Genomic DNA, 14,614 nt, shown 5'->3' with positions numbered 1-14,614 from the left:
CTTCATGCAGCACTGAATATTTTCCCTCTGTGTTTGCCCAATCATGCTGGAATTCATTGAGATCAGCAAATGTGTGCTTTTTAATTTTGAGTTCCTGTCTAAGATGTTGTAGGGTTCTGCAGGGAAGCAGTTCTGAACAGGGAGAAGCAGCAGAGACTAGTCCGTCTCTGGTGTTAGCCGTCTGTGGCAGCTAAGGCATCTTCTTGAAGCTGAGGCCTCTCCACTGCCGAGTGGGAGGAAAAGGCAGCTGAAGGCAAGCACCGGCAGGGCTCATCCTCTCCTGGGATAATCTGAAAACACGGAGGTTGGCACCTTCCCTGGAGAACTTGGCCTCTGTCCCTTGTGCCCCAGCCTGTCTGCCCAGGTCTCCTCAGATGTGTGAGCTCAGGATCCTTTCCCTGTGAGCCAGGACATGTCGCCAGTCCTGCAGGAATGAGGGGAGGAGAGATCAGGGGAGAAGAGGACAAAGTTCCCTTTTCCAAGTGCGACAAACAGTGAGCTTGTGAGGGCAGCATGAAGCCCACTTCATGCCACGCCCTAGTGTCAAGGGGTATATATTTGGGCAGAAAGGGATACACAGAGGTGGCTCTGGACTGCAGTGAGAAAATACAGAATGGTCAAAACACGTACTTGCTGTGCAGCACAAACAGCCTTCACGAGGGCAGGATGGGGAGACAGAGAAAAAAGCCAGGCAGAGGATTCAGGGCTCCTCCACCGTGACCAGCTGTCGCTCCCCCTCTTCCACCCTGGGATCCCAGCTCCCTGTCTTGTCTCTAGAGTCTCACCCTTGCTAGAGGCAGTAACTGTCCCCCCAGCCCCCTTTCCCGCTCGCATCCCAAATTACAGGTCATAATGCAGACAACCCTGGGAATGATGGGGCTTCAGGCCCCTCTCCTTTCATCCCCACCCCCAGACCTCTTCCCTACTCACTCCACTTCCCGCTTCCGGATGGTTCGGCCCGAGGCCAGCACCTCAGCCACCTTGGACACGATAGGGTCGTAGTTCATGCTGGCCACAGCAATCACCTCATCACCTCTGTTAGGAGGGGGTTGCTGCACCTGAAGTTGGCTTCTCAGCAGACCCCACCTCAAAATACCCAGACCCCGTGTTCTATCCACCTGGGACAGGGTATGGCTGTCCACTTCCCTGGGTGGACAGCAGTGGTGTCCCAAGTACCCAGCTCTCCCAGCTTCTCACCTTCAGTTCAGGGATGAGCCTGTCCCAGATCACCCCTCTACCTGTTCAACCTTGAGTGTTGTCCTGAGGTGACAGGTGGAGCTCCTCGCACCTGTACTACATTTGTTTCACAGTAATCCTGTACCTCCCTCTGCCCTTGACCAAGCTCCCACTGCCCCCCTCTATCCAGTTGCTCTCACTTGGTGTAAAAAGCCACAAACTTGAGCTCCTCCAGGTCCCCCTGAATGATGACATCATCGAATCCTTCTCCATAACCTGTGGGCCAGGCAGGTGGGCAGCCCTGTATGAGCCCCCAGAAGGGCTAGGGCCCATCTGTGGGGTTCTGACTTTCCCAGGACCCCTCACAACCCTGCTTCCCACTTTGTTTCTTTGATTCTTGTTCCCACCCCTCAGCGAGCTCCTAGGTGCTCATTTCTAGTATGGTCAAGGCCTTACCTCTATTTGCTTAACTGGAACCCTGAACTCGAGCCTAGCCTTTCCTCCCACCCTCCCACCCACAGACCCCGTTACCTGCATAGCGCAGGCTCTTGCCAAACATGGCAGTCCAGAGGTAGGGCACTGTGCTGATCTCTGCCTCCTGTGCCAGCATGTTCTGGGCAGCCACCCGTCCTGCAGGACCAGGGAGTGAGGGCCAAAACCACTCCATGCAGCCTGCTGCCAGGCATACTCTTCCCCTGTCCTTGCGGCCCTGCTGCCCTGCAGCATTAGTGACAGGGAAGGGCAACCTGTGGCAAAGCTAACCAACTAGATTCCTCCTCTGGGGAATTTGAAATGAGGTTCCCTGGGCCCAGAAGGTCTGTTTCCTGAGGCCTTGGACAGACCTGAAGTGAGGGCAAAGCACCAGGTAAGCAGAAGTGACCACATGAGGCCTGGTGCCCAAGAATCCCAGCTGCGAGTTTCTGTGGACATCCTCTGGGTCATCTCAGTGAAACATATAACTCCTCCTGACCTCGCAGCGCCTTTGGACTTTGAACTTGATAGTTTTCATGCAGCAGACCCTCAGATAAAGTGAAGACAGAGGGAAGAGAAACGAGGTGCAGGAAGAGTTAATGTCCTAGACTGGGAGTCAGATAGTGAGGTAGCTAACCTTCTGGCACCCAGATTTTCAGGGTCTACACTATGCACATAGAGTAGGTAAGGCTTGGTGGGTATATGGATTGAACTGTGTCTCCCTAAAATATGTGCTTCAAAGTTACTGTATGTGGCTCTCTGGTGGATTAGTGGTAAGGAACTACACTGCTGAAGCTAAAGGTATGCAGTTCAGCACTGCTCTGCAAGAGAAAGATGGACAATCTCCTCCTGTGCAATTTCCTGCTTCTGAAAACATGCTAGAGGGTCAGTTATGGGCCAGTTCCGACTTGATGGTAACAATGACACATTTGAAAATAGGCTTTCCTTTGCCATGCTAGGGAGTGCTGGTGACTGGTGTAGTCCCTAGGGAGCTTCACTGTTCACACAAAGGAGGTAACTCTAGTGGTTCAAATTGATCAGCTGCTCTGTGAGAGAAAGATGGGCAGTCTTCTCCTACACAGTTTACAGCCTCTGAAAACCTACTGGAGAGTGAGCTATGAGTGGTTTCAGCCCAATGGTAATGAGTTGAGTTTCTGCCATTTTGTTGTCATGTGCCATTGAGTGGGAACAGATTCATAGCTGACCCTCCAGTGAGTTCCTGGAAGCAATAAATCACACCGGAGGTGGTTACCCATCCTCCCATGGAGCAGCTGGTAGATTCAAACTGCGTGCCTTTGGGATAAGAGCAGGTTACACACAGAATCGAGCAAAGACAGGGAAAAACAGATGTCACACAGTGTGCCAAGGAACAAAGGAGTGCCAGGCGGAAAAGCTGAGAGGAGGGAGCTCCTCCTAAATCAGCACCCTGAATTCAGATTTCTGAGGAGGGAAGCTCTGCTGGTGTAGTGGTAAGAGGCAGCACTGCAAGCTGTACTGCAAGGTATGTGGTTTGCGGTTCCAGGAAAGGATGGGCTCTCCTCCTGTGTGGTTCACTGCCTCTGAAAACCCACTGGAGGGTCAGCTATGGGTTGGTTCTGACTCCATGGTACACAACCATAGCAAACTGTGAGGAAAGGAGCGCTAGAGGTGTAGCCCGTATGGGGTTGTGCTGCTAAACCAAAGACAGCGCCTGTCTAGTGGTTCGAATCTACCCTCAGCAATCCTCCTGCACACACCACAGCCCCTTGTCAGCCCCCCGAAAACTCCCTAAAAGGTCAGCTGAGTTGGTTTCCACTCGATGGCAGAGAATTGGGTCTTTTTCAGTAAACTGAAAACTCTTTTCTGTCCTTTAAAGCCCTGTCCCACCATGTGTGATGTTTCTGTCACCGTTTTTGTACTAGGAGACTCAGAGGCATGGTGGCCTCTGATAGGAGGATGCTATTCCACAGAAATTGACACCTGTCCCTACTGAGCCAAGGTCCCCAGGTCCAGATGGGCCCTTCCCAAGGGCCAAGGCAACTGAGCTCACAGAATCATCGCCCAAGGGGGACTGAGGCCCTGAAAGACACTGGTCAGACAGTTTTGGTGGAACTGTTTAGGCCACTCAGAGAAATCCTGCCAGTCAAGTGTCCTTGAGGACATAAGATAGAAGGCGAGGCCCCTGTGTCATCTGTCACAGCTGGGCCTTCCATCGGCCTCATCTTCTATTTTTGGGGGGATGGGCCGTGGGGCTGGCACAAACACCCTGATAAAGCTGCTAGACAGCTGTAGCAGAGGCATGGAGGGCCCAAGAATATAGCCAGGGACTGAGGCCAGCCACTTGCAGAGGAGGTCTAGGGGCAGCCAAGCCCCTGTCATACCCTGGGCATGTGCCATCTGCCAGTGTGGGATGTTCACTTTCCTGTTGTTCCTCCAGATGAGGGGGAACGTGACAGCATCTCCAGCTGCAAACACACCTGGAACACTGGTCTGCATCATCTGAGAGGAAAGGCCAGGCAATAATGTGGTGAGGGAGCTCAGACCTGGCCCTCTCCACTCCACCAGCAGAGCCCAGCCCCCACCTTATTGACTGGGATGAAGCCTCGGGAGTCCAGAGAGATGCCACTCTGCCTCAGGAAGCCAGTGGCCGGTGTCGCACCTGGGCAGAAACACATGTCCATGCTCCAGTCCCACAGAGTCCCCTAGAGAGGTTGGGCCCCAGCCCCAGAGCTGACACCTCCCAGCCCAGTCCAGAGCTCAAGCAGGGTCTAGTTAGAGAACACTCTGCTATCAGAGGTCTGCATAAGTCAGGGCATGAGGCCACAGTGGGCACTGCCCAGGCCAGGCCCAAGTGTCAAGTGGGCACAATCAAGAATCCACATTTTACAGATTGGGAAATGGAAACTCTGGGAGGGGGAAGCCTATGGTCACCAGGGCCTGGCCCAGTGAGGGTATGCTGACAGTCCTGCTGCCTGCTCACTCACCGATGCCCACCACGCAGACATCTGCCCGTACCACCTTGCTGCTCTTCAGCACGACCTCCTTCAGCTGTGGGGAGGGGGTAAGCAGGTGGGCCTAGCTCCAGAGCCAGAGGAACAGAGGGCCAAAGGCCTGGGGGGAGCGCCCACCTTGCCCTCCTGGGCCCGAAGTTCAGATACTTCCGTCTGCATGTAGAACTTCACCCGGTTGTTCTCAAACATCTGTTTGGGCAGGTGGGCTGTGCGTGAAGGGCCTGCTGGAGACCAGCTGGAGCTCCCTGAGACCCAGGAGCCCTACAGGGCTGGACAGTGTGTGGTGGGCATACATACCTTCATGAGGGCCCGACCAACACGCTCTCCCAGGAACCGCCGGAAAGGGGTCTCCTCCAGCTCTACCACAGACACTGAATGGGCCTTCTCAGTCAGGTAGGCAGCCACCTCCATTCCTGGGGGGGGGGGGGGGCAGGACCAGAAAATGACCCCTGACACCTCCCCTGGCATCCTGGCCACCCCCTGCCGCCGGCTGCTCACCCAGGAATCCAGCTCCCACGATGACAGCATTGCGGCCCCATGCCAGCCTCACCACGCGGTTGGCATCCTCGGGGGTCCGGATGGTGAACACATTCTCCACCTCCTTGCCCCTGCAGCTCAGGGTCTTTGGGCTGAAACGGTGGGGATGTTGAGGAGTGTCCCCCCAGCCAGAGCCCTCATGGCCCTAATTGGCCCCTCTGCCTGGTATCCTACCTGCTCCCCGGTGCCAGCAGCAGCTTGCTGTATTCCAGTTTGAAGCCATCCTTGAAAACTACTTTCTTATTCTTCACATCAACAGTAACCACCTGGGGGTCACCGTCATAGGCAAGCTTGGGCCTGGGCAGACACTGGTTTTGCTGCCCACCCCATCTGATGGGACTCCCTGAGCCCAAAACCTCCAGCCAAGCCCACATGGGATTTTGCTCCTACATCCAAGGCGGTCTTTGCTCCCTCTGCCTGTCAGCTCCTCATTCTTTATGCTCATTTCATTTCCTTGTGATCTCAGGCTCCTCCTCGTTCTACATCTCAGCCCTGGGGCTGCTGTCTCCCTATATGCCAGGGCTCTGCATGTGACCAACCAGAGAAAAGGCCTAATTCCACACCACACCACACCCACACCCCCCCACAGGCCACCTTAGCAGGAGGTCCAGAAGGCTCCATGCAGCCCACAGCCTTCCTTGGACCTCAGTTTCCCCTGCTCAGCCACACACCTGGGCCTCGGTGAGCACCTCGATGCCATAGGTGCGGAAGAATTCCTTTGGCCTCAGAGCCAGCTGCTCCGGCTGTGCATCCAGGGACTGCAGGAGACAATAGGCTCAAGATGGAGCCAGATGCCTCTACTCTGTTTTACAGCAGAGTACAGGGAGCCTGGAGTGCCTGGAGCTGGGCCCTGGGGTCACACAGAGAGGACACAGCACCAAGGGGCTTGGAGCTGAACCCGGGGTTGGTCACTTAGAAGGGACATGGGGCCCAAGGGGGCTTGGAGCTGGGCCGGGAGTTATACAAAAAGGACATGGGGCCTAGGGGGGCCTGGAACTGGGCCAGGGGTCACACAGAGAGGACACAGCACCAGGGGGCCTTGGATCTGGCCTAGGGGTTGGTGACACAGAAAACACGTGGGGACCAAGGGGACCTGGAGCTAGGCCCTGGGGTCACACAGGGAGGACATGGGGCCCAAGGGAGCCTAGAGCTGGGCCAGAGGTCACACAGAGAGGACATGGGGCTCAAGGGGGCCTGGAGCTGAGCCAGGGACCACACAGGACATGGGGCTCAAGGGGGCCTGGAGCTGAGCCAGGGGTCACACAGAGAGGACATGGGGCTCAGGGGATCTGGAGCTGAGCCAGGGGTCACACAGAGAGGACATGGGGCTCAGGGGGTCTGGAGCTGAGCCAGGGGCCACACAGAGAGGACATAGTGCTCAAGGGGGCCTGGAGCTGAGCCAGGGGTCACAGAGGACATGGGGCTCAGGGGGTCTGGAGCTTGCCAGGGGCCACACAGAGAGGACATGGGGCTCGGGGGGTCTGGAGCTTGCCAGGGGCCACACAGAGAGGCATGGACCCCAGGAGGGCCTGGAGCTAGACCAGGGGTCACACAGAGAGGACGTGGGGCCCAGAGGGGCTTGGAGCTGGGCCAGGGATTACATAAAACTTGGGGGCTGAGGAGCCTGAAGCTTGGACGGGCATCACAAAGAGAAAGAGAACTCAAGAGTGTGGGGAGCCTGAAGCTGGGCCCTGAAGTCACACAGAGAGACAGCTGATGGGACTGGACACAGCTCTGGTTTGTTTGGTTTTTTTTTTTGAGCATCAAGATTGAGTGGAGTGATGGAAAAGACGGCTGGCCCAACTCCCAGTGGACTTGATTGGGGCTGGGGGAAGAGGGGAGCTCACTCCTAATCTGCCCACAGCTGCCCCTCCCCACACCTTGCTGAGCTTGGGCCGGTCATAGGGAAGATGCCGGTCCAGCGTGCACAGGATGATTCGGTCGGAGAAGCCCTCCTGCCGCAGGGTCTCAGCGCACACCAGGCCAGCTGCGCCTGAGGGGAGGGGCCGGAGGCCGGCAGACACCTCTCGCCACCCGCCCCTCCCTCCCTTTCCACTGCCCCGCCCCTGCCCTGCCTCCTGCCCCCACTACCAACCTGCGCCCACAATGAGCACATTGGTGCTGCCGCTGTGGCCAGCACTTGGCGAGATACACTTGGCCATCACCTTGGTCCTTCGCTGCAGCTGCAGGGCCTGGCAATGGCCGGGAAGAGCAGCGCCTGGGTGCTAGGCAACTGCCATCCATGCAGGGGTCAGCCTCAATCCCCACTACACAGCCTTTAACTCTCTCCTGCTTTGTGCACTCAACTACCCCTGCCACAGGCCTCTGCACATGCCATTCCAGGGCCAGAACACCCCTTCTTCCATCTGAGCCCCCAAGGCAGCACCTCACCTGCTTGCTGGCCCGCACATACACCTTCTCCTTCTCAATCTTCACCTGTAAGGGCCGCACTGTTCAGAACCAGACCCCAGAGGACTCAGGCCCTCAACCTTGAACCCCTGAGCCACATCCTAGCCGCACCTGGAACTTGTGCAGACTGTCCAGGCCTGGGAAGTCCTCCAGGTCCCCGGTGCTGATGTTGAAGCAGGCTCCATGCCAAGGGCAGCGCACCCGGCCGCGGGACAGCACACCTGGGACAGGTGGGACAGGACAGGGCAAGGAGCCTCTGTTCCAACATTCAGTGTCCCTCCCTATAGCTCACAAGTTCCCCCGCAATTGATGAGAGCCCTGGGCACAGCTGACTGGGTGGGGTGGCAGTGAGGTGTGACCAAGTTAGAGGCAGAATATCCATGGGGGGGTGGCCTGTGCAGCCAGCTTCTCACCTTTCACCAGGGGTGCCCCGTAATGTGGACACTTGTGGCCCAGGGCGTGGAATTCGCCATTGTCCTTCACCAGTAGCACCTTCCCCCAGCCCAGCTCCACCTCTCGAATCCTGGTAGGGTTGTACTGAGGTGGTCAGACTGTGCATCAGGCAGCAGCTGGCAGCCCCCAGGTCCTGCCCGCCAGCTGGACTCAGCCCTCCCCAGCCTGCGCCCTCCAGTACACCCCTGCCCAGGGCTCAACACCCACTGGCCATTCTCGAGGTCCTTGATGTGACAGACAGCTGCCTCCACGTAATCCTGGGCGCCAGGGTAGGGATGTGGGCTGGGCAGTCGCTCCTCAGCATGGAAGTGGCGGGCTGTGCTGTTGCCCTGGTAAGCCCGGGGACTGCCCTTGGTGCTGGCCGCCAGCTCCTCTTTGCTCCGTTCCTTCTCTGGAAGCACCACTTCAATCTTGAGCTCCACTGCAGGTAGGGTGGGACAGTGAGTGGGGTCCCTTCCCCTCCACAAGTTAAGTTCCACCCACCAGCCTGTGAGGGATCTAGCCTGGACCTCTGCGGAAAACCACCTACATCTCCCACAAAGAGGCCCAGAGCAGAGAGGGTTAGCAGGTGCAGCAGGGCTAATAAGGGAGCCTGTAAATGATGCTTCTTCCATCCCTTATGATGCAAATGATTAAGGGACTCAGCTGCTAAGCAAGAGGCTAGAGGTTCAAGTCCACAGTTGCCTCAGAAGAAAGGGACAGAGCTGGAATTGCAAGAATTCACCATGAGGACCCTGGAGGGCACAGCTCTGCTGTGGGAGGTGGAGTGGCCACTGGGACTTCCAATCATTCCTGCCTTCCCAGAAACCATCCTGGTGCTCTAATTCTCACTCTGACTCAGGAGCCCCAGACTCTGGGGACACCAAGAACTCTGCAGTCTTCAGAGGCTCAAGAGATTGCATCTAGGGTGTCCCAGCTGTGAGCAAGTGGCTCTCGAGCCAGGTGCTGCCCTGCTCACATCTCTGCACATCATAGTGCAAATTTCTGCACTCACATCCCACTCTTGCAACTTTCCCACAGGCTGGCTAGTTTTCCCTTGAAATTAAAAAAAAAAAAAAGCACGTGCCCAATTGACATCATATTGTTTTGGCTTCTCAGAGTGGCTATTCTCACCGAGATCCAATCATTCATCACACCCAACACTAGGGTTCTGGTGGCTCTGAATGCAGAGTCAGGCCCTCTAGGTGCACATGGGTGTGTGTGTGTGTGTGTGTGTGTGTGTGTGTGTGTGTCTATGACATGTGGGATACGTGTGTGTGCGCACACCTGGACAGGTATCTGTGTGGAGACTGGGTCCAGGAGATCTTGCAACAGCCTTCCCCTGGAAGACCCTTCCTCACAGCCCATGAAGTCCACTCAGCGAGGAGCAGGTGGAGACACACTTTCTTCTACTTGTCTGCATTTTCCAAATTCCCCACAACACATGGTGGGTATTTTTCTAATTAGAACAGAACAATAAACAGGGTTCTCAGTGGAGATAATCCTGCCTCCTGGGCGGCTGCTGTTGGAGGAGGCAGCAGTGAAATAAGCTAAGCCCCTGGTGCCACATGGGCAGGGGGCAGCTCTCCCAGGGCACCCAAGCCTGCAGGCCACTCCTCAGCCTGATAACTCAGAAGCAGAGAACTCAGGGCACAGGCGCTAAGCCACCCCAACTTCATCCTTCCTAGAACCTGTGCATTCATAGGTGGGGGCTCCTCAGTTGGCCCAGTCCTTCCTTCCTGCTATGGCCATACCCCTACCCTGGTCTAACCCTGGAGCCTGAGGGATCAGACTCCATGCCTTCTTCCTCATCTCAACCCCTAGCTGAGGCCAGGACACCACAGGGAACTAGGCACCTGGACATCCAGACATGCCTACAGTGGCTCTGGTGGTGGCACTGGGAACTATGACTGGGCTTTTCTTTACCTAACAGCCTTAGAATGTTTGCAGAAGGAATAAAAATAATTTGGACATAGCTGACGCTGTGTGAAGTCTGGGGAAGGAGCTGGTTGGGACAGGTTGGCAGAAATCCACATGACAGCCCAGCCAGGCCACTTCCATCTTCCACTTCCTTCCAGAAGGCTCTGAGAAGCGCACAGACAGGGTTTTCATGGGGAGCCATTGGTCAGCAGCTGTGGAAGGATGGCGATGGCTGGGCAAGGTCCTCTGCTTCTCTGCCAGAAGCGAATTGACCTGGTTCTGATTCCCAGCTGCCCCATGGCCTCAGTGTGCCCAGTGTCAGCCCCTCTGCACCTCAGCAGACTCTGTTAGTAGGCAGGGAGAACAGTGCTTTCCTCTGTGGTGCCACAGAGATGTCTGACATGAACCCAGAGGAGCCAACAGACAGAGTGGGAAGCAGCATTTCCCCAACATAACCTCTGTGCTTCCTGGCAGTTATGGAGGAAAAGGAAAGTCTTCAGGTAGTCCTGACAGGCGTTCCTGGGTGATACAGGGTTTAATCTACTGGCAGCTAAACAATATATTTATGTTCTAATTCACCCAGAGGTGCCTTAGACAAAAGGGCTGGATACAATCACCAAAGAAAAAGAAGTGCACAAGTCAACAATGGCTGACACCATTTTGCACTGCTGTTGCTCCTACAGTATTAGCCATAAGCACTCATCCACAATTAGGCATTCAGGCATGCAGGCAGGAGGCAAGGGGAACAGACACCAACAACACCCAGGACCACACACAGGCCTGGCAGGGGATAATTCCATATTCCTATGCCTATATGTCTCTCCAGTTATTAGCTGTGCATCTGAGACCTGGGCAATGAATAAGGATGACAGAAGAATTGATGCCTTTGAGCTGTAGTGTTGGAGAAGAGCATTAAACATCCCATGGACAGCCAGGAGAACAAACAGATATGACTTGGAGAGGGTTCAAATGTAGTGCTCTTTGGAAGCAAGAATGATGAGTCTTTGCCTCACATATTTTAGGCATGTTGCGAAGAGGGACTATTCCTTAGAAAAGGGCATGGAAGGGTGGAGAGTTGGCGAAGGAGAGGAAGACCCCCAACCAGACGGATTGACACGGTGACTGCTGCAATGGGCTCTGTGTGTCAGGAAGTGTAAGGATAGCACAGGATAAAACAAGGTTCAGATCTTTTGTTCATGAGGTGTGCTCGACTCGACTGAACCTAATAACAACAACATATGCTGTAAGGCTGCTGAGAGCTGGACAATGAATAAGGATGAGAGAAGAAGAATCAATATTTTTGAAATCTGGTGCTGGAGAAGAGAGTGCCTGTCAAAAAAAATAAATATATTTCTTGGAGATGATGCAGCCAGAGTGCTACATGGAAGAAAGACAAAGCTTTGTCTCACATACTTTGGGCATGTAACTTGTGGGAAGCTAAATATCAAATTTAATATTAATAATAAACCAAATGCTATTTCAGGATAGGAGGGAGGCTGATACAAGCTAGAATTCACCCTGTAGCACCAAGGCGATCCTTAAGAGTCTATATAATCCTTAGTTTGTATTTACTGAATCTCTCCCTCCTGAGATAAGCATAAAATAAACAGTAGAGAAGAATTTGGCCTTATATACAAAAGACTTCTCCATGATCCTTGTTTTTATTTACTACTCCCTTGTGATTTTCCTTTGTTTACCTTCCTGTTGTTGTTGTTGTAGCGACTCATAATGACCCTATTTACAACAGCCCTAAACTCTGCTCTGTCCTGTGCCAATCGCACTGTCTCTGACACTCCCAGACCAATTATCCCAGTCACTGAATCAATCCACCTCATAGAGGGCCTTCCCCTCCTGCGCTGTCCCTTCACCCTACCAAGCATAATGTCCCTCTCCAAGGACCGGTCCCTCCCTCCTTACAACATGTCCAAAGTATGTTAGACGGAGCCTCAGAATCCTTGCCTCCAAGGAGCAGCCTGGTTTAACCCTCTCCAGGATGAATCTGTTTGTTTTCTTAGCAGTGCATTGTACCCTTAATACTCTTCTCCAGCACCACAGCTCAAACGCATCAATTCTCCTTCTATCCTCCTTAGTCACTCTCCAACTCTCTGATGCATAACAAGTGATTGCAAAGACCATGGCCTGTATCAGACGCACCTTAGTCTCCAGAGAGACACCATTGCTCTTCAGCATTTTGGAAAGGTTCCTAACGGCAGACTTTCCCATGGCAATATGCCTTTTAATTTCCTGGCTACTGGTGCCAAGAGTGTTGACTGTGAAACCAAGCAAACTAAAGCTGATGATTCTCAATAAAAACCCAGAAAGGCGTAGCATAGGAGCTGCAGTTCTCCCAGTTGTTAGCCCCCTGCCTTCACACTTTCTGGCCTGACCCCATTCCTTTGTGCCCCCATCTCAGTCTTCTCCTTTGGCCGACAACAGTAACTAGCAGAGGCTATTCCTTGGAGAGGGACATCATGCTTGGAGAGGTGGAAGGATGGCAAAAGAGAGGAAGATCCTCAACCAGATAGACTGACACAGTGACAACAGCAATGGGCTCCAGTGTGTCAGAGATTGTGAGGATAGTGCAAGACAGAATAGGGTTTAGGTCTGTTGTTCGTGGGGTTGCTATGAGTCATACTCGACAGCACCTAATAATACCAACACCACAGTATATGGCAGAACCAAACACCCTAAGCGAATGAGCTCCTGGACCAGGGCCCTCTAGACCACAGTCCAGAGCAGACAACTTGTATATGTAGTCTTCAAAGACAATGCTTAACATCTTAGTTCTGAAAGGTCAGGAGATGTGCTTCTGCAATACCAGCCTTTGGAAAGCCCAGGGCACACAGTTCTAAACTGACAAGCGCACAGCTCCACATAAGAGCCTTCCCAAAGAGGTGAGAGTGGTTTGTTCCCAGAGTGTGTCAGATGCCTTGCCAAGCACAACTCATTGAAAAGGTGGGCCCCCAGGTACACACACTGGCGGAAAAAAAGGTTCAGAGAGATGGAAGCACCTGTCCAAGGTCACATAGCTGGGAAGGAGCAGCACTGGGTTTGCATCCAGACACCTGAGTTCTTAGCACAAGCTACAGGGTGGAGAGAGTGGCTTGTCCTCACATTGGGTGTCCTGGAGTTCCTGTGTGGTCCCCTGGCAGCCCACCAGCTCCTGGCCACATCGTAAGGAGCAAGGCTGGGATCAGGATGTAAAGGCATGAAACCCAGTCACACAAAGGCAAGTAGCAACAGGACTGGAGCGAGCTGAGTTGTCCATGGCACAAGAGTTGGGAAGAGTGGGTGGGTGGCACAGGGCACCCTGGAAGAGCCATCACTGCTCCCCTCCCCTCCATCAGACCCCAGAAAAGGAGACAGGCTCCCAGGTTCTGAGGTAATGGAGCCCAGTGAGTATCAGGTAAGGAGAGATGGGTAGAGCTGGACAGGGTGGTGGCCAGGTGAGGGTGCTGGGCAGTCTTTCTCAGTCTGTGTAATCACCCATCATACAGCTGACCTCCCCATTCCCCTAAATGTCAAGAGGAGAAGTAGGGAGACTAATTGGCCTTTAGTGGAGAACAGACCCTGATCTATCCAGTACCCAGAATATGCCCCCGCTGTCACCAAGGCCACATGGGGAGGGCCTTCTTGTGTAAATGGGGAGATGGGAGACTTCTGCCCAGAGAGGCCAAGGTGGAGTCCCAAGGTCACACAGGAGGTCAGAAAACATGAACCCTGAGTTCAGGCTAATGTGCCCATTGTATAGAGAAATAGCCTCAAAAATATAGCTTTAGTGCCTGGGTCACACAGCTGAGGAGTCCCAGAGACCCAGAGACCCCTTCTCTAGCCCCTCATCCCAGGTGGGGGTACAACTCACAGTTGAGCATGAACCCTCCTCCCCTTCCCTTTCCAAAAAGATTCCAGCTGCCACTTCCTCTTTTAGCACTCCAAGTTCCCAATCAGAGAGGGAGAACCCACTTGCAGGGGGAGCCCCAAGAATGGCCTGTCTCCCTGTAACCTATCCTGCCTTTGGCTCATTAACATTCCAAGTGCCTGCTGCCTGGCCTGACCTACTTCAAGTCCAGCGAGCACAGAGGGGGGTGGGGAGGCCAAGCAGGGAGGAGGGGAGGAGGCAGGCACCTGGCTTGGGCTTGGAGAAGCAGCCACCCATGGCGAGTGGCCCAGAATGGCGAAGGACAGGCGCACAGGTGGCAGGCTGTCAGGCTGAGGGCAGACCCTCTGGGGGGCTCCAAGATACCTCTGTGGCTGCCATTCTGGCTGGAGGTGCTTATCAGGCCTGCAGGGAGAGGAAAATCAGGACAGAGTTACGAAGGCATTTCAGAGAGAGGCTAGAAACACTAGAGACTAGAGGCTAGAGACTTGGGGGGCTCTGGCAGCAAGGCCAGCAGTGGTGTGGTGGGGAGGCAGGTGCAGAGGAGGCCAGGTCCCTCTAGGGCAGCCGCACCCTCTCACCTCTTCTCTTTTTGTGAGCCTTGTCAGCTTACACCCTGGGAGTACAGCTCCTGTCTTTGCTCCCCACCTCCTCCTGCCCCTCAGGCCTCTAGGATGCCCCACTTCCCCAGGAGACTCCATGCCTAGGATTCATTCCTCAGGCATGAGAACACCCTCCTCTTTGATTGGCTTCCCCTTCCTCCTCATTCCCTGCCACCCTCTTGGGTGAGAGTTAAGGTCTC

General features: G+C 54.5%; 1 protein-coding gene across 3 annotated transcripts; it reads right to left on the bottom strand.

Moving 5' to 3' along the window:
- Positions 1-384: 384 nt before the first annotated feature.
- AIFM3 (apoptosis-inducing factor, mitochondrion-associated, 3) lies at positions 385-14,091 on the bottom strand. 3 transcript variants are annotated; one of them, XM_006894568.1, is made up of 20 exons: positions 14,061-14,091; positions 8,244-8,457; positions 7,997-8,106; positions 7,695-7,804; positions 7,566-7,610; positions 7,270-7,366; positions 7,055-7,167; positions 5,846-5,932; positions 5,349-5,440; positions 5,136-5,266; positions 4,935-5,050; positions 4,755-4,826; positions 4,611-4,674; positions 4,209-4,285; positions 4,008-4,125; positions 1,708-1,806; positions 1,377-1,452; positions 931-1,035; positions 631-651; positions 385-424 (listed from the first exon to the last, which is right to left on the bottom strand). In XM_006894568.1, exons 1-20 carry the CDS (start codon positions 14,089-14,091, stop codon positions 385-387), a joined length of 1,818 nt encoding a protein of 605 aa, XP_006894630.1. The 3 variants fall into 3 exon arrangements, with proteins under 3 accessions (XP_006894630.1, XP_006894629.1, XP_006894631.1); XM_006894567.1 differs by lacking the exon at positions 631-651 and having other exon boundaries at positions 8,244-8,469; positions 14,055-14,091; XM_006894569.1 differs by lacking the exon at positions 631-651.
- Positions 14,092-14,614: the final 523 nt, after the last annotated feature.

This window comes from Elephantulus edwardii, unplaced genomic scaffold (assembly GCF_000299155.1).
Source record: "Elephantulus edwardii isolate Elephantulus edwardi_28Jun2011 unplaced genomic scaffold, EleEdw1.0 scaffold00146, whole genome shotgun sequence".
Taxonomy (NCBI): Eukaryota; Metazoa; Chordata; class Mammalia; order Macroscelidea; family Macroscelididae; genus Elephantulus; species Elephantulus edwardii.
The sequence above is the reverse complement of the archived record's forward strand: the minus strand, read 5'-3'. Positions and strand labels throughout refer to the sequence as shown.

What these genes read in the sequence shown, in the direction of transcription:
- AIFM3 (XM_006894568.1), bottom strand. Translation starts at nt 14,091, where the DNA reads ATGGGTGGCTGCTTCTCCAAGCCCAAGCCAG. An exon ending in CTTCTCCAAGCCCAAGCCAG is followed by an intron (nt 8,458 to 14,060) that starts GTGCCTGCCTCC and finishes CCCTACCTGCAG; the next exon opens with TGGAGCTCAAGATTGAAGTG. An exon ending in CAAGAGCCTGCGCTATGCAG is followed by an intron (nt 1,453 to 1,707) that starts GTAACGGGGTCT and finishes CCTGGCCCACAG; the next exon opens with GTTATGGAGAAGGATTCGAT.